At 54.5% G+C, this 21,264-nt stretch overlaps 1 protein-coding gene across 2 annotated transcripts; it reads left to right on the top strand.

Moving 5' to 3' along the window:
* Positions 1-412: 412 nt before the first annotated feature.
* On the top strand, positions 413-19,822 carry NCF4 (neutrophil cytosolic factor 4). Of its 2 annotated transcripts, XM_082419185.1 has the most exons (10): positions 413-1,833; positions 7,264-7,348; positions 7,818-7,971; positions 10,230-10,300; positions 13,288-13,415; positions 14,518-14,575; positions 15,249-15,347; positions 17,310-17,440; positions 17,718-17,783; positions 18,962-19,822. In XM_082419185.1, the coding sequence occupies exons 1-10, from the start codon at positions 1,802-1,804 to the stop codon at positions 19,155-19,157; spliced, it is 1,020 nt and encodes a 339-aa protein (XP_082275311.1). In that variant the 5' UTR covers positions 413-1,801; the 3' UTR covers positions 19,158-19,822. The 2 variants fall into 2 exon arrangements, with proteins under 2 accessions (XP_082275311.1, XP_082275312.1); XM_082419186.1 differs by lacking the exon at positions 17,718-17,783.
* Positions 19,823-21,264: the final 1,442 nt, after the last annotated feature.

Genomic DNA, 21,264 nt, shown 5'->3' with positions numbered 1-21,264 from the left:
TTTGGGGCAGAAGTTCCCTTGGGGCGGCTAGGTAGAGCGGGATGAGGTTCAGAGGAAGGGTTTGAGACTCCCAGCTGCCCTGCATTCTTGGAGCCAGCCAGCCCTTGGGATCCTGAGAATGGCTCGTATTACCAGTCCCTGTGTCTGGGAAATAACAAAGGAACTGCAGTGGGAAATCCTGGTTCCAGGCTCCACCCAGCCGGCTTTGAACCCGCAGAACCCTGTCCCAGTCCTGGGGGGTCTTAATTCAGCATGGGTTTGGGGCAGAGGGAGTCAGAAGGGCCCATTCTGTGATTGCACAAGGCACGGTTTCCCCATCATCTATATCCTCTTCCTGCTGCCTTTCTACTTTGCATCTGTGATGCATGAGTTTATATGAATGTAAATATGATTGTGTGTGTGTGTGTGTGTGTGTGTGTGTGTGTGTGTGACCAGTTGGGGGTTCCTGGGTGTGGCTGTGAACTTCTAGGGTGAGCTCCCTTGGAATCCAATAGCCAGACATGTTAGAGGGGCCACAGAATCACCAACTAGAAGCATTGTGTTCATTTCCTGAATATTGGGTAAGCACTTGCAATGTGCTAGGCACTGCGTTAGCTGGGAAGACAGTGGTCAAACATATAAATACACAAACAAATATGAAGTTACAATAGTTCCAAATGCTCTAAAGCGAAAGTACAGGGATCTGGGAGAGAATACATCAGAGAGTGTTGCATATTTAGGGTGAGGGTTCAGGAAAGGTCTCCCTAAAGAGGTGACTTCCAAGTCGAGCCCTAAATGAGACAGGGAAGAGCATTCTAGCAGGGGAACAGCATGCACAAAGGCCCAGAGGAGAAGACATCTTGGAACATTCTAGAAATGGACTAGAGGCCAGTGTGGGAAGGAAACAGCCCGGGAGAGGGGGCTGGGGAAGCCAGTAGGGTGTTCAGAACTTTGGAGGCAGACAGGACTAGAAGTTTGGACTTTCTCCTAAGTGCAGGGTGAAGCAGTTAAAGTTTAAGCAGGGAATGGTGTGATCAGGTTTGTACTGTGAAGCTCACTCTGGATGGCAGCCCTGTAGGGAGGACTGGCTATGGCAGGCCCATGTAGGCCTTTGGAGCTAGGGATGAGGAAAGTACAGCCCAGAGCTCCAGGAAAAGGGGAAGACGGAAGCATAAACCAACCTTCACACTCTAATATGACACAAGCACCTGTGAGCACTAACTTCGTTGGGGGAACCAGGGAGGCTTCCTGGAGGAGGTGGCTTCTGAGCTGGGCCTTTGGGAAGGCAGGCAAGGTGGAGGTCAGCACTCCAGGCCTAGGGAATAGGTTGGGTAAAGTCTCAACAGTGAAGGGGTGCAGGTTGGATTTGATGAGTCAGTGGATGTGAAGTGACTCCCCAAGGTTATAAGTCCCCATGGTGGCTGAGCCAGCACTGGGACTCGATCTCTGATGGAGAGGGGGTCTCTGATGCCCAACTGAGGCCTGGCCCCAAGAACTGACATCGAGGAAGTCCCCGACACCCTCCATATCAGTGCACTCCTGCATACCCAGCATCAGCGTGTGCGCACTTCCCCACTTGTGGTACAGCTGGGAGGTGGGGAAGAGGAAGTGTGGGCCACGGGCCAGCCCCAGAGGGCCTGGGGGAGGAGCCTCTTCTAGAGTTGAGAGAAGCCAGGCTGGGGCCTCCCTAAAGGCGGCTCCTGAGGACTCCTGGGACCACAGCCGAGACGCAAGGTGGCTGGAGGGAAGTGAGGGGCAAACTCAGCCTGGGCCTGGCTGGGAGAGAACCTCCGCCACCCCCGCCCCTGGACCACTGACAGCCATGGCTGTGGCCCAGCAGCTGCGGGCTGAGAGGTGAGTGCAGGGGCGCTGCCCTCCCGGGGGCTCCTCACTCTTCCTGGCAGGCTTTGGGGGATGGAGGCCTGCCCTCCTGCAGCCCCTTATCAACGTCGAAAGTTGAGAGGCTGGAGTTGAGTCAGAACCCAAATACTCAGAAATGCAGACTCTGAGAATTGTTTTAAGGAAACTCCAAGTCATGGCTCACCTCCCTCAGGCACGGATGAAGACACTGAGGCTCAGAGAGGGGGAGTGACTTTCCCAGGGTCACGCAGGAGTGGGTGGTCTGGACGGGAACTCAGGTGTCCTGGGGCCCAGGCTGGGCCTTGCTGCTCCACACTGTTCAGTAATGGCTTTTCATTTTCTGTTCAGACAGAGGCATAGAATCTGGCTCTTTTCCAGGGCTTATCTCAAATATCACCTCCTCCGAGAAGCTTTCCTTGATAGCCCCCTCTGAACACTTGCCCTGTTTCCTTTTCCTGTGTAGTCCTTACATTACAGGCATAATAGTCTATACTCACTCGTTGGTTTTCTTTATCACTGGCTCCCCAATTAGAAGCAAGTTCCATAGGGTATTTATCTCTTTTGATCACTGCTATATCCCCAGGATTTGAACAATGCCAGCACAGACTAAGTGCTCAGTAAATGCTGGTGAGTGAATGAATGAAGGAATAAAGGGATGAATGGACCACTGAGCTGGAAAATGTTCTTAGAGCCTTCTGGTCCAATCCTGTCACTGTATGGGTGAGAAAACTGAGCCCCAAGGAGAATAAAGTACTTACTCGGGGTCACATGGAATGAATGGCAAGGCTGGGGCTCAGAGCACAGCCTTGTCAGGGCCTCGCCTCGTTTCTCAGGAGGCACTTTCTGAATGTTTCCTCAGTAGCCAGGCCTGTGCTCCAAGCTCTGGGGGGACCTCAGGACACAGGGCTTGGCTCCTGCCCTCCTGGATTGGAACAGCAGGTGACATCAGAAAAAGAGTGTGGTAACAGTGTAGAGGTGGCTCCAAGGGTCACTGGAGATGGGTCAGGCTGGTCTGGGCAGCAGAAGTGGGCAGCAGAGGGCCTGTGGTGGTGTCTGTGGCTAGAAGTGGAACCCAGGATGGAATTCCCAAAGGTTGAGAATGTCAGAAGGAAGGCTTGTGTGTATGGCGGGAGGGGCAGCAGAAGCAAATGCTTGGAGGGTGGTTCAAGAATGGCCTTTGAGAGCCACAGAGGTTGGTGCTCGGGGCTGGGGTGAGGTTCTCCCGCCAGATCCCAGCCCTTCCAGCCCACGAGTCCTCACTGGAGACTGGGCCTGGCACGCAAACCCAAACCTTCGGAAAACAGCTGCTGTTTGAGGCTGGTGGCACTTCCTATTTCTCGGAGCATGTGGGTCAGAGAGAGGATGCCCAGAGCTGGCCAGCCGGACAGTGTGTCCCCCCCCTCCCACTCCCCGTCCCTTTGCAGATGTCCTTGGCCCTCCATGGAGGAAAAGCTCCCTGCTCCCCTCCTTCATGGGGCTGTAGAGCCAGGCCCCGGGGTCTCTCAGCCTCCCTGCACCTGGATGCCTGTTTGAAAGTGAGTCCCTGATGCTTGAGGCCGAAGCGGAGGATGTGATGGGAGGCCAGTAGATTTCTGGCAGCAGGACTTTCTAAGACCCAAGACGTCTAAAGATGGAAAGGACTGCCATGGGGGGAGGGAGTTTGCTTCCCACAGACATGTTTTGAGCACCTGCTGTGTGCAGGCAGCACAAAACCTGAACTAGTTGCCGCCTCAGGTCTTTCCACCCCTTACTCAGCCCTCCCCGTGCAGGCCCCCAAAATGGACTTCTCATGAACGATATGAATCTAGGGGCCCTGAGTTGACTTCAGCTCAGAGGGGTCCTGGCTGAGGTGTCTAGGGGGCAGCTATTCTAGTGGGACTTGCAGCCGGGTTTGTTGCACCCCTGGTGTCGCCCTGATGCAGCAACTTCCAGGCTCAGCTCCCCGCACCGAACCCCCTGGCAGCCAGGCTATTTCCATGTGGCCCAAAGCGGACTTGCTGAAAGACAGACACAGGGAGTGGCCTTGCGTCTCCCTGAGCACCTACTATGTGCCGGGGCTGTTCTGGGCCCTGGGGATGCAGCAGTGAGCAGGGTCCCTGCTGTCATGGGGATTCTCCAGCTGTGCTTGTTACAGATGTGACCTCTGAACCCTCCAGGGATGTAAATACTTCCGTGGTCCGCATTTTGGAGTCGGGGAGAGGCCAGAGTGCGGAGAGGAGTCTCCCCAAGCCTGCTGACCTTGGTGACAGCAGAGCGGGAATTCAGGTCTTCATCTTTCACCTGTGCTCTCTCACCCCATGACACACAGGTCTCCCGATGTAACCCCTTCCTTGCCCCACCACCAAAGGGTGAGGCTCAAGGGCCCTTCATGAGCAGGCCCTGCCTGTCTCGCTGGCTTCGTCCCTCATAACTTGCCTCCTCTTGCATGGCTGGGGTCTTTGCACTCGCTCTTTCCCTTGCCTGTCATCCTGGGGCCAGGTCCTCTTTACTTCTCCCCCTGACCTGGTGCCACTTCTTCTGGGAAGCCCTCCCTGACCATCCTCGATCTGAGCACACCTTGCCCTCCTACATACACAGGACCCCTGCTTCTCTCTCTCTGATAAACGTCACCCTCATCTTAGAATTGTCTGCTTGCCAAGCTTTTTTGCCCACTACTACCAATTCGTTGAGGGAATATAATAATGGCCAGGCCCCTGCTGCAGCTCGAAACATCATGGGCTTTTCCTTCACAGCTTCTAGGACCACTGAAATTATGTAATTATTTGTCCAGCTCCTCCACTCAACTATGAGACCCAGGAAGGCAAAGGCCATGTCCTAATGTTCTTAGAACAGGGTCTGAGCTACAGTAGGTTCTAACAGTGTTATTATTATTATTTTGGATGGGGTGACTGAGGCTGGGAGGGGCTGGGGTTTATCTGAGTTCACACAACAAGCTGCTGGGAGCTTTCAGACCAGGGCCAGTGCAGCAGTGTTTGGGACCAAAATTCTGGAGCCAAATCCCAGCTTCTTTACTTACTTGGGCAAGTTCGTTAACCTCTCTGTGCCCCAGTTTCCTTGTCTGGAAAAAGGTGACGCTGGCTTAGAAGGGCACCTGGTGGTCGGTGTGCTCAGGAAATCGTTAGCTGTAGTTACTATTACCCAACCCTCCTGATTCCCCGCAAAGGGCCATTTCTACCTCTCGGGTTTCTTCCTGCCCCACTCCCATCCTATTGCAGGTGAAATACCCAGGAAGTGCACAGTCTCAGGGGAGAAAGTGGAGGAGGAAGCTTCTCCCATGGGTGTTACCACAGGACCGTGTGTGGAAAGTGAGTGGGGAGGTTGCCAGCCGCCACCAAATTGCTCTGGGAGTGCTGGGGATTTCCTCTTCCCGCCCTCTGCCACCCTGAGTCACCTCCCCGCCAGCCTCCAGAGTCCTGAGGTAGCCTGAGATCCCAAGCAGCCCAGGTCACGTGGGGACCAGCAAGGGCCGGGACTGGGTGTGTAGACTTTGAAACCAATATCGACTGAGGTCCCAGCCAGCTCTGAGGCTCGGACAGGGCAGCCCTGCCCCCAACTCCCATTCTGTTTCCCAATCGCCGCAACAGGAACAGGATTGCTGATTACTTCTTATTTCCTCATCTGTCCACAAGCGGCTGGACTCAGCGACACCTAGCTGTTCCTTCTCCATCTCCTTGGCGGTCCCTTTTCTCTTCCTCCATCTGTCCCTCTCAGCCCCCTCCTCTGCTCAGTGATTGCTCTTCCCTGGGGGTCTTAACCACCAGTCACAGGGCAGATGGTTTTTACCACTCCCGCTCCAGTGGAGAAGCCCCCAGCCCCACCCCCCGCTGAACTCCAGAGCCACACACCACCTTTTGCCAGACCTTGACCTGTGTGCCCAAGGGACCTCTCAGATTAGCATGCCCCAAACTGAGCCCATCAACCAGGCTCCCCCCGTCCCACCCATCCTGGTCAGAATATGGGTGACATGTGGGTGTCAATCCTGACACTGCCTTTTCTTTCACCTCCGCATCCAAACGGTCTCCAAAACCTGCTGGTCGTAACTCTGGAATGACTCACAAAGTAGTAGTGTGTCTGTCGGATATGCAAAAGGCTGCAGAGAACAGAGGAACTGATAGTGGCTGAAACAAACAGGGGTTTATGTTTTCACATAATGAGAAGTCCAGACGAGGGCCACAGCTGGTTCTGCAGCTCAGTGACTTCAGTACCAGCGTTCCAGAGATTCCTGTGATCAGTCTCATGTTTTTGCCTCAGGGATGCAATGTAGCTGCTGCAGGTCCAGATGTCTCACCTGCTTTCCAGGCAGGCAGAGGGGGAAAGGGGAGGAGACCATGTTAGCCTTGTCCAATCCTCTGGATCTTGAAGCAAACACCCTCCTAGAGGCTCCTACAGTCTCTAGGTTTCCTCTTAGGTTTCATTGGCCAGAACTGCTCATATGGCTGCTCCTAGCTGCAAGGGGGTCTGGGAAACAGCAACGGGATTAGCATGCTTGGCTCAGACCGGTAGTGATCTATCACCTTGGGGCTAGGCATTGCCACCCTGAAAAAAATTGGAGCTCGATTAGCAGGAAGAAGCAGGGGACACAAAAAGGGAACAGTGTCTGCCAAGGGTGGTGTCCCTTGTGTCTGTCCTCTCCTCCTGTCCCCACTGTCTGGCTCAGGGCCACATTATCTCTCAGCTAGACCACTTCAGGGCGTCCCAGTGGTGCTCTGTCCCTTCAGTCTCGGCCCTCCTTTTCCTCTCCATGCAGCTACCCCAGTTGCTCTCCTAAAGCCAGGGTCCTATTGTGTTTTCACTCTCTTCTGAAGCTTTACATGGCTCCCTGTTGCCTATAAAACTCCTTAGCTCAGCACTGGAGACCCTCCTCAACCTGGCCTCATCCGCCTATTCAGTCTCTGATCACACCAGACTCCAGCCACACTAGACCTGGAACCACTCCTCGGGCCTCAGACCCTTAGCATGTGCTGTTCCTTCTGCCTGGAAGGCCCTTCCCCCTCCCCGGTCCTACCTGGTGGACTCTTATTCAGCCTTCTAGACCTGGCTCCAATGTCACCTCCTCTGTGAGGATTTTCCCAACCTGGGTATAATGAGCCATTCTCTCTGGGAGGTGTGTGTTGACTTTGTTTACCCCTGTGATCCAGGGCCTAGAACAGGGTCTGATAGGCAGGGGTGCTTGATTCCCTGTTCCCGGATGGATAACGCAGCCCCAAAGCGATTTGCTAGACTCTACTATGGCTGCTGATATATGGCTCCGATTCCAAATGCCTTCACTGTCAAGGTCTGGTCTGTGTCGCTGCCTGGCACAGGAGGGGTGTTGAACGGGGGAATGCGGGTACACGGGTTCACTTTGCACAGGGCCTCACCCCCAGGGGCCACCCAACACAGCAGGGTGATAACCAGGATTTCTCCTCCTCCCGCCTCCCTCAGCGACTTCGACCAGCTTCCTGACGACATTGCCACCTCAGCCAACATCGCCGACATCGAGGAGAAGAAAGGCTTCACCAGCCACTTTGTAAGAGAGACCCCTGGACCTTCACCCCCTGACCTCTGAGCCTCCAGCGCTCTCCTCTCTTCACCTCTATCCCAGGGCTTCTCAACAGGGCGATTCTGCCCTCCAAGGGACGCTTGGCAGTAAATATCTTGAGACAGGTTTGATTATCACAGCCTGGGGCAGAGCGTCTACTGCCTGGAGTCCGGGGATGCTGCTTCACGCAGTGCGGTGCACCGGCCAGTCGCCACGACAGAGAATTACCTGGCCTCACATGTGATACCAAGTCGAGAAATTCTGCTCTAACCCTAGGACCTGTGGACCTCTCCCCGGCTCTGGCCCTGGCCTGCGATGCCCCACCCCCTGGTCTTCGAAGCCCCACCCCCTGGGCTGCAAAGGCCCACCCCCTGGCCTGCGAGGCCCCACCCCCTGGCCTGCGAGGCCCCACCCCCTGGCCTGCGAGTCCCCACTCCCTGGCCTCTTTCTTCCTTAGGTTTTTGTCATCGAGGTGAAGACGAAAGGGGGGTCTAAGTACCTCATCTACCGCCGCTACCGCCAGTTCTACGCCTTGCAGAGCAAGCTGGAGGAGCGCTTCGGGCCGGAGAGCAAGGCCAGCCCCTACACCTGCGTCCTCCCCACGCTCCCAGGTAGGCCACCAACGGGCTGCCCCAGGATGGAGCGGCGCCCGCCAGCCTCTCCTCCCCGCTCTGTGGGCGCTGTTCGGTGCTTCTATTTTAGCACAAACCGTTCTATTTTAGTGAAAACCGTTCACTTAGTCCACGGCCCCCCTCCTGCCAGCCACGGGCTGCCACCTGTAGCTCTCCGGGCTCATAGCCCTTGACCTCCGGCTCTCCGATGACCCTTACGGCCGCCCTGCTTCAGCTATCCACCACCAGCTTCGGAGCGCATCAGCCCGGGGCCTCTCCTCTGCGAGAGAGGAATCCCCGTGTCTCCCACGTGAAACAGAGGCTCATCTTCCAGCCCTCCCTCTGTCCCCTGTGGGGGAACTGCCCGCTAACTCCCCAGTTCCCCGTGGCTCCCCCTCCTTCCCTGCTCTGCTGGGACGCTGTGGGTGTGCACCTCTGCTTTCGGACAGTCCCCTCACCCCTTGTCTCCTGACCTTCCTCCCCTGCTCGGTCCTCACCTTGGACAGGCCCAAACCTCTGGCTTCTCAAGGCCAGCCTGCATGAGCCCAGCAGGAGAAAACCCCATCAGAGTGGGGTTTCGGGTACACGGAGTGGTCTTGGCTGTGCCCTGCACACCCTGCAGGCTGCATCCAAGCACCGTTCCCCTAAACAGCAAAGATACTACTTCCTGACCTTCCCTTCCTCAAGCTCCAAACCCTGCCTCCAGCTTGCTTTCCTCTCTGCCTCAGCCAGGGCCCGAGGTTCCCTGCATCCAGTGTCCAGCATCCAGCCCCAGGGAGGAAACTGTCTCCCAGGGGTTCGCCCACTCCCTGGCCCCGCCCCGCCCCCTCCCCATCTCTGAGCAGCAGGGAGGAGGGGTCCCTTTTGCTCTCGGCTGACCTCTCCTCCCTGACACCTTGTCCCATGCGTTCCCTGTAGACTCACCTTCTCCTTTATCTTCTGATTCTCTGCCAAGCTTCACCATGGGAGGGCTCGGTTCTCTTCCATCTTTAAACAAACACGTGCCCTAAGTGGGCATTCTGGCCACAAGCCTCCTTGAGCCCCGAGGGCCCTCAAAGATCTCTCCTTCCTTTGGTGATAAATCTTCACTTGCTGTCTCACCTTCTCATCTTCCATCCTCCGCTCAACCCAATAGCCTGGTTTCAGCTCTTTCTGCTGCACTGAATTCCCCTCGGGACAGTGGCCCGTGACCCATTAACTCTGATCTGTGGGTACAGCTCAGGCCTCATCTTCCCTGTCCCTCTTTTTCTCCAGGAAGCTCTTTCCACACTCCTGTGCTGCCAGCATCTCCCAACTCCCTTCCTACCTCATTGCTGCTCCTCCATCTCCGTAGAGAATCTGCCTCCTCTGGTGCTCCTTGGAAAGCGGGCATCCTCTGTACCGTCATCCTCAGTTTTGTCTTCTCACTCCCCCCTAGGCAACCTGACCCGTGCCTGTGATTTTAACTGCCCTTTTCTTGCTACTAATTCCCCAATGTCTCTCTCTACCCCAGACCTCAGACGCTACCCTCCTTACACCGCCAGACACCAGCCAGTGTGTCTCACAGGCAGTGGGCAGCAGGAAGCAGACCCGTCTCACATTCGCTTTCTGGGGGGCTCTCTGGGTGGGCAGTTCTCCCAGGACCCCCACCTGAGGCTCCTGGAGAGGACATTTGTCTTTGGTCAGCTGTCGTCGCTTTCCCTTTCCCCACAAACGCTCTGCCTTGCTTGTGAGGCATGATTCCCCCATCCACTGCGCAAATATTTATTGATTTGGCCATGATTCTGCACCATGGTTCTTAACCTTGGTGGCATATTGGAAGTACCTTGAGATTTAAAGAATCCTGATGCCCGAGTCCCACTCCCAGAGATTCTGATTTAATTGTTCTGAAGTGAGTCCTATGCAAGGAGATTTTAAATGCTTCTCAGGTGACACGAACGTGCAGGCAGGGTGATGAGAATACAGCTGTGAGCGTTGCAAAGATCCTGTTCTCTCAGAGCGAAGAATTGTGTGTGTGTGTGTGTGTGTGTGTGTGTGTGTGTGTGTGTGTGTGTGTAGGAACAGCCAATACATAAACAATTAAAACAAGAAAAATATCAGCTGGTGATAGTACAACTCAGAGAACGCACGTTGGATGGTGGCCACCGCAGCGCCGTGGGAAGAGGAGGGGGAAAAGTGCTGAGCCAGTGTGGAGGGTTCCTGGCCCGGGTGGGCAGCTCTGGGCCCAGAGACCACACTCTTGGGTCAGATTCCCAGGACAGCTTTTTGTGTTTCCTCAGCCAAAGTCTACATGGGTGTGAAACAGGAGATCGCCGAGATGCGGATACCTGCCCTCAACGCCTATATGAAGGTAACAGAGGGGCCAGGCCAGGTGGCCCCTGGGAGGGCCCAGGATGCTGAGGACTGGGCGGGGCCCAGGTACCATCCCTGGGCATGGCTTTGGGAACTAGGGCTGGCTCTCCTGCTCCGATGGTCCCCATCTTCAATCCTTAAAGGCCAAGCCTAGGGAGAGAAACAGGATGTGTTCTCAGGGTTCCGGGGGATGGGACAGGAGCAATGGAGAAAGTTCAGAGAGCCACACTTTGAACTGACAAATCTAATGGCTGTGCCGGGTGTCCTGGTACAGAGGAGAATAGGATCCAGTGCCTGCCCCAGGGTCCCCGCTGTCCAGGGGGAATACAGACAGGTGGGTCATGAAACCATAAAGGGATACGGTCTGTATAACAAGGGCACGGCGGACCAAGGCCCCGGCTTTCTCACGTAGCACCTTTGTATGAACAGGCCACAGGCTGGATTTTAGTTGCATCTAGGGGCCTTGGATGGATGCCCTTGTGTATTCCCCAACCCGTGAACTGTCTACCTCCTTAGAAGACGGGAGCACAGAGGAAGGAACATCTTAAAGGCAGAGAGCCAGGCTGGTCAGGAAAGGCCTTCCACCAATTAGAGCTGGGCAAGAGAGGGATAGTTTTCCTCATGAGGTAGTGAGCACCCTGTCACTAGAGGCATGCAAACCTTGGCTTGATGGCAACCTTAGGAAACTGGGGAGAGAAGCCCTCTTCATAGCCCAGAGGCATCCTCACAGACAGTGAGGCCTCCCTGTTCTACTCTTATGGGAAAAGAGCACCGAGCTAAGTGCTCTGGTCTTTGCTCTGACACTGAGTGGGTGATTTAGGGCTATTTGCTCATTCTGTCTAGGACTTGGTTTTCTCACCTATGAAATGGAGCCGTGCCCCCAGCTCTCCAGTCTCACAGGAGGGGAGTGATGTTGGGATCTATTGAGAAAAGGACAGGAAGGTGCTTTGTAAACTGTGAACCTGCTTCCAGAATGTGAGAGAGCATGACTCCTAGTGGAATGAGGGGGCAGGAGGAGTATAAAGGGGGTGGGGGAGGGAGGAGGTGGCCGGCCTGCCCTCCCCAGTGGCTGCAGGAATCCTGGGCTCTGGGCAGAGGAGAGGTAGGGTGGGAAAGCCCTGGGCTCCAGTACTGGAGGCATCTCCCCTCCAGGGGGCGCTGTGACAGCTGCTCCTTCTGGGCAGCTGGCGGCTCCACTCTACTCCAGCGGGGCTGGAAGGAGGGAGGAGGGGCTGTGGATCTGGAGCTCTTCCATCCACACCTGGTCTTGGCAACCAGCAGCCTGAAGGATCTCATCTCTGCCTGTCTGTGTCTGAGTGGGTTCCTCAAAGCTCAGAGGTCAGTCAGTGCTATGGTAACCTCACCCTGGGCTTGAAACATTCAGAGATGGGGAGCTCACTACCACTCTCCCCTGACCCAGGCTGCTCTTCCATTGTTGGACAGCTGTTAGAAAAGCCCGACTCCCTGTGACTTCTACCCACCGGTCTCACCTCTGTCCTCATGAAGAATAGGGCTCACGTGGTAATGACAATTGCCTAGAACTATGTGGAGAGCTCTGACTGGCAACAAGGAGGCTCTTGATATACATTTACTGGATAAATAAATAGGCTTATTTAATTCCCTCAATAACCTATGAGTTCAATACTCTTATCCCTATTTTAAAGTGAGGAAGTAGAGGCACAGAGAGGTAGAGTCGCTCACTCAGTGTCACAGAGCAGTTAGGTAGGTAGGATGGGATTTGAACCCACATCTCTGTGACTCCAGTGTTGTGCTCTTACCCACTGTGCTGTATTGTAATAAAAGTAACAGCAACAATAATAATATCCGACTTGGGTAGGGCCCTTGCTAGATGCCCGATGCTGTTCTAAGTGTTCTGCACGTATTCACTTATTGAATCTTTACACAATTCCACGGGGGAAATAATATCACCTCCATTGTATTAATGAACATACAGAGGCACCCTTGCTCCAGGTCACCCAGATGAGCGGGATTCTATCCCGGGCATCGCCTGGCTCTCTCTCTCTGTGCCCTTGAACCCGTCTCTGGGCTGGCCCTCTGCCCTCCCTATAGGACAACCGTGTCTTTTCCAGGCTCTGCGTTCCCAGTTCCTCTGGAGTGGAGTTCCCGGCCCCTCCCCAAACCGCTGCCCCCACGGAATTCTCTGAGGGGGTCTGGGTGCCTCTGGAGCTGTAGCACTCCAAACCAATCACAGTGCTCCTGGGTACCCGTGCAGTGGGCAGCTTGGGGGGATGACCCTGGCAGGTCCTGGGCGCTCTGCATCCTCACAGCCTGAGGGTCGTTGCATTGTGGTGGGTGTAACCAGCATCTGATTGAGAGTCCCGACCCCACCACTTCCTAGCTCTGCCCACCGGCCCGGGCACTTTCTCACTCTGAGCCTCAGTTTCCCCAACTGTGATAAGAGATGAAGTATCAGGAAGCATCTTTTTAGGCTGTAATTCCACTAACTGTTGTTAATTTGGGTTATCTGGGGAATACTTCCCCCACCGTTGTCTCGTTTTGATCTAAGGGATGAGACTTGGTGGCAGATGGCTCTGGGTGTCACTCGCTAGGCTGCGTGGCCCTGGGCAGGTCCCTTCACCTTTCTGACCCTCGCTCCCAGGTTACTGTTAGGTGGAGCGAGGTCATGCCGTGGGGCACTCAGTACAGTGCCAGGACAGTCACCACCACATCACGTTACCTGTCGTCACCATTACCGTCGTGTCTGAAGGCCTTTGGGTCTTTTCCAAATGAACTGTTCTCGAGCAAGTTGGCCCCCTCCTGATCTTGAACCCAGGGGCAAATCTTGTGACGTGTTACCCTCAGCCTATTGAGATTTTAAAATATGTCTTACTTGTTATCAGGCAGAGAACGCATTAGTGGGGAGAGGCGGGCGCAGCATGGGGGGCGGGGATGGGGCAGCTGGGCTGGGATGTCGAGAGCTTTCTGCTGACCACCCCGCCTGTCCTGCACCCTCCCCAAACGCAGCACCTCCTCAGCCTGCCCATCTGGGTGCTGATGGATGAGGACGTCCGGATCTTCTTCTACCAGTCGTCCTATGACGCGGAGCAGGTGCCCCAGGCGCTCCGCCGGCTCCGCCCGCGCACCCGGAAAGTGTAAGTGACCGGTCCCTGCGCCCCCATCAGCTAGAGCCCTGGGCCGCTTGCTCCTAATCAGGCGCTCTGTCCCAGAGGCCTCTGCTGCAAAGGCCCTTATTTTCCCTGAAAGAAACAAGGAGTAGAGACCAGGTCTACACCTAAGCACTCCAGGATGGTTTGGCTTGTTAGGTGAGCTTGGAAAATCAAGCGTAGTGCCTAGAGGACAGAAAGTGTGTTTGACAGTAAGGGCTGGAGGGCAGGGGCTGGTGGGCCATTGATGGGGGAGAGCTTGGCGCCTCAGCAACCACTGGGGATGGTCCGAGGGCTTTGGGTGCCTGGGGAGAGTAGGGAGTGGGGAAAGGAGGAGGAATCGTTCTGTCTGCAAACACTCCTCCCAGGATCTCCTGGGATGCCTTGTCCCTGGTTAGTTTTAGTTCCATGGGGCCGGCTGTGGCTCCTGGTGTATCACACTGGCCCCCAGGGGGCGCTGCTGCTCACTCCCTTATTCCAAAGGGCCCGCAGCTCCCTCCAGCCCCTCCTAAGCTGGAAAAAGTCTTCAAAAATCCAAGCCACCGAAATAGGGCTGGACTTCCAAACAAGAGGCTGCTGCTGCTGCTTTGGCTGCTGCTGCTAAGAATTCCAGGACAGGGCTCCTGAGCCCCGCCCTCCCACACATCTCCGCCCTCCTCCCTCTGGCCAGTATCTCTGAGCGTCCTCTCTGTGTGGTGCCTGGCCATCTCCCCTGTGCACCCAGGCAGGTGTGCTCTGAATTCCAGCTGTGCCCCACAGCAGCCCTGTGTCCTGGAGTGGAGCTCAGCACTTCTTGAAGCCCATTTCCTCAGCTGGAAAATTAGGGGTTGAGTGTGGGAGTAATGTGAAAGGGTTGGCAAGCTATGGCACTAAGCAAATGTATATCTGAGCCTATGCCTCCTGGTCCACAGAGGGGGATGCAATCCCTCCTCCAGGGCGGTGAAAGCTGTGGGGAGTGTGCTGGTCCAGAGGAGCAATTGTAGCTGCATCTTTAACACCCTCTCCCTCCCCTACCTTTCCTGCCTCTGCTGAGGGTCTCCTCCGGGCACAGAAGCAGGAGAGGTGACAAGCCCCTCTTCTCTCTCCGCAGAAAGAGCGCCTCCCCACAAGGCGCCGGCTTTGACCGTATGGCAGCTCCACGAGCAGAGGTACCTCACCACTGGGCAGCAACCTCGCTCCACCCTTCAGCCACTGAGTCCGTCCTGCTGGCGCCCGCTGTGTGCCCAGGATGGGGCTGGGTATTGGGGGGGGTGGAAGGACCCACAGCCGGGGCCTTGGACACCTGAGGACTCCCAGCCAGCTGAGGGGAGGGCATGTGAGGAGCACACAGAGGCAAAGGGGAATCCATCCATCCATCATTCATTCAGCAAGCTCTTCTGGGTCAGCCCTGCCTTGGGGACTGAAGCTTCAGAGATGACTCAGACCAGGCCCTGTCCTCAAGGGGCTCACAGCTCCCCAGGGACGCACCCTTAGAAATGGGCATTTCAAAACCAGTGTGGTCAATGCCCTGGGGGTTACGGGGGCACTGGAGTCCCCAGTGAGGCCTGGGGGATGGGGAGTTGCCCAGTCCACGGAGTTTGGCCCCTTCCCTCTCATGCTTACCCTGGCAGACCTGGAGGAAGCACCATTCTGGAGTCAGGAGGACATGGGTTCTAAACCCGGCTCCTCCGCTAACAAATAGAGTGGCCTCAGACAAGTCACTTATCCTCCCTGAGCCTCAGTTTCCTCATCTGTTAAATGGGACACTGAAGTATGTAAAGCACTTTAGTAGGAACTCAGTGAATGTTTCCTCCCTCCCTCCTTACTCCACCTTCTCCCCAGGCCCTGTTTGACTTCACTGGGAACAGCAAACTGGAGCTGAATTTCAAAGTTGGAGATGTGATCTTCCTTCTCAGTCGGATCAATAAAGACTGGCTGGAGGTAAGATTGGAAGTGAGGATGGAGGTGAGGATGGAGGTGAGGCTGGAGGTGAGGTGGAAGTTAAGTTGGAGGTGAGGTCACTTCAAGTCTGTGAGGGGATCAGAGAACACGGAGGGATCTGCGAAGGCCCTAGGGAAGAGATGCTGTCCAAAGATAGTCCTGGAGATCTGGGCAGGTGGATCGGGGAAGCCTGAGGAAATACAGTTGTGTGTGGCTGCAGCAGCAGATTCTGAGCCTACACTTGCCTTTGGTACTGACCCCAACCAACGGTCTCTTTAAGCAAGTCAGTTAACCTTCTGAGTTGAATTTCTTGGTCTATAACAGGGTATCTCAGCCTGTTCACTATTGGCATTTGGGGCCAGGCAGTTCTCTGTTGGGGGGCTGACCTGTGCACTGCAGGGTGTCTAGCGGCGTCCTTGGCCTCCATCCACTAGATGCCAGTCGCACCCCTCCAGCTGCAACAATCAAATGTGTCCCCAGACCTCTGGCCCTGGGGGGCAGAATCACGCCCAGTTGAGACGCACTGTCCGTAATCTGGGGTAACGTTACTCACCACGCAGGGAGCGAGTGAAGGTGATGAGGGAGACTTGAGCTCCAGAGTCTGGCGTGACATCCTAGCTCTGTTTTTAACTAGCTTTGCAACTTTGGGAAACTTACTCAACCCTGTGGTTTCTTTTCCCATAAATGGAGATAACTAACAGTGGCCGTTTCTTCACAGGTTTCCGGGAAGGGTTGAAGGAGGCGCAGTTGTTCAGGGCTCGGCCCATAGGGAGCCTGGGTGTGTGGCATCTTGGCCATGCTTTGTCCCTGCACGCGGCAAGCGTGATCTATACAAGGGTTCATAGCACGATGGGAGATGGGGGGTGGGGGTCACCGCGTGGGAGGCCCTGGCCTGGTGCCAGCCTTTTGGATTAAGTCCTATAGTTATGAAAGACTCTCTTTTCTCGGGGCTCCTGGGGGGTGGGGTGTGAAGGAGGTCATGGCACAGGAGGCAGGGCCAGCCCCCGGGGGTCCTGGAACCATTGCGGGAAGGGGAGGGTCCCTGCCATCCAGGGGCTGGAGAGGAGTGTAGACCAACCGTTGGTCTCGCAACTTGGCGGTTTTGATTTTACGCCAGTCCCGGAGCTCTGTCTCAGGCAGTCTACAAGCTGTTACAGCTGAGGAGTATTGCTGGGTCATTCTCCAGAAACAGGAAATGTTTGTTGACTTCTTGTTTTCTAGAAAGTTCTATGAGTCAGTATGCTGGCCGACTTCTGGCCTCAGATGGAAGGGAGGGTTAGGGGAAGAGCGAGGGTAGTACTTCAGCCTCAGTTTATATGTCTGTAAAAGGGGACGGAAACAATATGTCTTTCATAGTGTTGCGAAGATTAAGAGAACAGGTGACAAAGCACAGGCAGTGGCTGGGTCTTGGATGGAGTTTAGGAGAGAGGCCTGGCTGGAGGGAGATTTCTGGCTGTCTGTTCTAGAGCAGGTGGAATCCGTGGACAAATGAGTGAATGGGCCCCACCCTTCCCTCCTCCCCACCCCCCCCAGTTTTCTTCCTGAACACCTACCACCACCTGAGTCCCCGTGAGGTTCACCTGTTTACCTGTGCATTGTCTGTCGCCCTCCATCACAGTGGAAGCTCCAGGAGGGAGGGCAGGGATTTTCATCTCTTCTGAGTGCCCAGAGCCTGTTCCGTAGCTGGCACTCAAGAAGCCTTTGAATGAATGACTGAGTGAATAAATGAATGAGGTGAAAGCAGCTTTCCAGATAAATTCAGGTCTTAACTTGTTCTAAAATGGATGCCTTGGGGTGAACAGCTTGGTGACCTTACCCACTTTTTCTCCTCCCTCTGCCTAAGGGGACCCAGAGCTCGTCCGCCTGTCCTGTCATTATAAAGGGGCGGGTCCCCGGGGCATGGCCCCGCTGCCTCTGCTGGTACCGGACAGGGCAGTGCCTTCTCCCCCTCCCCCCTCGCAGGGCACTGTCCGGGGAACCACAGGCATCTTCCCGGTATCCTTTGTGAAGATCCTCAAGGACTTCCCGGAGGAGGATGACCCCACCAACTGGCTACGCTGCTACTACTATGAGGACACCATCAGCACCATCAAGTTAGTGGCCCTGCTGGGAGGGAGGGGCCTGTCCAGCCTCCCTGCCCCTCCCCCCTCCCCCACCTCCATATCACACTGTGGGCTCTAAGACCCAAACCAGATCGCATGTCCCCCCACCAAACACACACACTTAAAAGCCCGCAGGGGCTCCCAGCGCCCTCCAGATAAGCCAAAAGTCTGTCACAGGATGTCAAGGTCCACCGTGACCTGGCCAGCCTCATCCCTCTGTCCCCCTTCCAGCCTGCTGCCTCCCCACGCCTGCCCCTTGTCCCCTTAGGGACATTGCAGTGGAGGAAGACCTCAAGAGCACTCCGCTCTTCAAGGACTTGCTGGAGCTCATGAGGTGAGGGGCTGGGGTGGGAGGCACTGGGGGCGTCAGACACCCTGGAGGAGAGAACAGAAGGGGAAACAGTGCATTCAGGGGCTGGGCGTTTTGCATCTATTTCGCCTTCTTGTTTTATCCACAGCCCAGCCCTGAAGGGTGGGTATCGCCTGTCCACATTAGAGATGAGTGGGGGGCTGCAGAGAGGTAAAGAAAGGGGCTTACAGTTTGTGGGCCTGGATTTGCTCAAGTCTCTCTAGGTTCAAAACCTTGAACTTGGACCCTCCACCCTCAGGGAACCACCACCTCCCAAGATCCAGTTGAGTTATGAACAGTCATTTTACAGAATGGAAATAACATTGTTATATTCCTGACTGTAAAAGCAATGTCAATTCATTATTTTTTTTAAAAGAATGTCAGAAATCCCAGAAAATATAAAGAGGTGAAATCCCCTCATATTTTCCTCCTCTCATTATCTGATATGCATTCAGATGTCTTCAGCGCACACCCCACCTGCACCCCACTCCCCCTTAAATATTATTTAATTGGCTACACAGCGTCATTCTGTGGATGCACTATAACTAACGTAGCCATCCCCTTCTGTTGGCCATTTAAGTTATCTTCCACTTTTTTACTACCGTGAATAGTGCTGGGATTCACATATTTGGTGACTTGCCTGATTATTTCCTTAGGATGATTTTCTAGACGTGAGATTTGGAGATCAAGGTGTTTGCAAGTCTGATAGGGCTTCTGACCCATTTTATCAGATTACCTATGGAAAACTGGATGGCTTTTCGCCCATCTACCTGCACCCCAGGTCAGACGGTTCCAATCCTTAAAAGGTTCATAGCCACACACAGGGGCTGTCGCAGGGGCTTTTTTCTGCTCTACTCTGCACCCGGCAAAACCCACTCCTCTTCCCTATGACAGTTCTTAAGTCTTCAGCACATTTATGCACAAGACATTTCAAGCTGTGCCACTAATTTGTTGTGAAAGTCCCATTCTCCCCTCGAGATCTCAGTTTCCCCATCTGTATAGTAGGAGGTTGGACCACTCGGATGATAGGGCTGGTGTCCAGCTCTGACCTCTTCTGATTTTTTAGATCCTGGCCCTAAAACTCCTTCTGTCTCCTCTCCCTGCCCCCACGCTTAGGCCTAAGGCCACTGGACCTTTCCTGAACCCTGATCTCTCCCACCCAGGAGGGAGTTCCGGAGGGAGGACATCGCCCTCAATTATCAGGATGCCGAGGGCGATCTGGTTCGGCTGCTATCAGACGAGGATGTGAGGCTCATGGTGAAGTGGGCCCAAGGTCTCCCCTCCCAGAAGCACCTCTTCCCCTGGAAGCTGCATATCACCCAGCAGGACAACTACAAGGTCTACAACACGGTCCCCTGAGCCAGCGGCATCCCTGGGGCAGTGAGGGGACACCTAGCAAAGAGCCCTCGGAGAGGATTAGGACCAAGAAAGGCTGGGAGCACGGGACAGATTCCTGGTTCTGAATCAGATGGACCCGCTGGTCTTGGCTTGTACCATCTCTACATTTGGTCTCTGAATTAAATAAACCATTTCATCTCAAAGTGCTGGACTGAGGAAGACAGTGTCTTTTGAGGAAAGAGAGGAGAGGGAGGAAAATACCCATTCATGAGCATCACTGAGGGGTCATTTATATACGGAAGGGGGCCCTGGCTTTGGGCCGCTGACCCAGCTGCCCCGTTCCCTCGCCCTGTGCCCAGGTGTGGAGAAACCCAGCAACACTCGCGTCCCTTCTGGTCACTCCCTTTTACGCCCTTTCCCAGGAGTGGCCGCCTGCCTCACGGAAGTCATACTCCCCCGGGAACCCTCTGGGTCAGTCCAACACCAAGCCCTCTGCATGACCAGGGTCGAGGGCTTCCTCTGCCCTCTTATTCCTGCTGCTCTGCAGAGGGGGCAGAGACCTGGGTCGTGGTGTTGGTGGTCTCCATTGTAAGTTGGGGGTGAGCGGAGAGAAGACCCTGGCCCCACTAGGGAGGAAGAGGAAGCAGAATCACGGGCTCTTCCTCTGTGAGCTGGATAAGCTTTTTCTCTCCTAAGCAGCTAAAATGGCAATAGCTATCACCTCCAGAATGGCTGCAGGAGGAGCTTGGTGGACACCCCTCCCCAGTGAAACAAACACTGAACTGATGAAAAATACTAAAAACCAACCATTGAAAGTTTCTAGAAATTGTTCTGAGGGCATACAGCAAGTGGAGAAGCATTTATTCTAGAAAAGCCTGCTAAATCTCAGTAAGAACGAGTGAGTCTGTGGCATTTGAGCCTCAATGTGATCCCCTCCCTTCCCCATCCCCTGGTCCATGTGATGGAAACTCTGCTCCAGATGCACGATTCTGAGTGGATGCAGCCAAGAAGATGGGGGACCCCTCTCCCCTCAGCTCCCCGTCTTTTGCCATTTCAGCCCTGGAAAGGGCAGGCTGCCAGCGCCTCTCATCCCCACAGCCCTGTGTTGTGGAAGCGCTATTCCAGGCCATCATGGCCCCATACATCTGTGTGCTGGGGCCGCCATAACAAAGTACCACAGCGACTTCCCTGGTGGTCCAGTGGTTAAGACTCCACGCTTCCACTGCAGGGGGCACAGGTTCGATCCCTGGTCGGGGAACTAAGATCCCACATGCCGCCCAGCGAGGCCAAAAATAAAATAAGTAAATACATAAATAACAACACACGGATGGCTTTCACAACAGAAATTTATTGTCTCACAGTTCTAGAGGCTAGAAGACTGAAATCAAGGTGTCTGCAGGGCCATGCTTCCAATGAAGGCTGTTGGGAAATCCTTCTTTGCCTCTTCTTAGCTGCTGGTAGTTTTCTGGTGTTCTTTGCCATCCCTTAGCGTGTAGACACCTCGCTCTAATCCTCCATCTTCATGTGTGTCTTCGCATTTTTCTTCCCTCTGTGAGTGACTGTCTCTGTGTCCAAATTTCCCCTTTTTATAAGGACAACAGTCATATTGGATTACAGCCTACCCTGATCATTTTATTTTGACTTAATAACCTCTGTCCAGACCCTATCTCCATGTAAGGTCACATTCTGAGTCACTGGGGGTTCATATCTTTTGGGGGAGTACAATTCAACCATAAGAATGCACTAGAAAATATCTGTTTAAGAATCATTAAACAGACCATGCAAAGTATGTACTGGAAAATTCAATTGTTTGACTTCTAACATGTTGCCTGACCAGACTCGCTGAGGGGCCCTGCTGCTGCAAAGCATCGAGACCCTAGATAGCACACACTCTTCAAAGAATCATTCTTCCTGGAAAACTGCTATGCACACCCCCTTCCTGAACTTCTAATGAAAAGCAGTGTTTCAGTTTTTATTTCTCCCTAGTGGGATTTGTGTATTACAGCCCGTGTACAAAGAATTTTTGAGCAAGGTTAAACATATTTTTTTCCGACTCTGTGCTTGCTACAATCACAGAGCCTAAGACTCCTTCACTCTTGAAAGTGTTCAGTCTTCAGAATGTCATTTA

The sequence above is a fragment of the Balaenoptera physalus genome, assembly GCF_965194825.1.
Source record: "Balaenoptera physalus genome assembly, chromosome: 13".
In the NCBI taxonomy this organism is placed as follows: Eukaryota; Metazoa; Chordata; class Mammalia; order Artiodactyla; family Balaenopteridae; genus Balaenoptera; species Balaenoptera physalus.
Note: the sequence above shows the minus strand (reverse complement) of the source record. Positions and strands in the feature narration are given on the sequence as shown.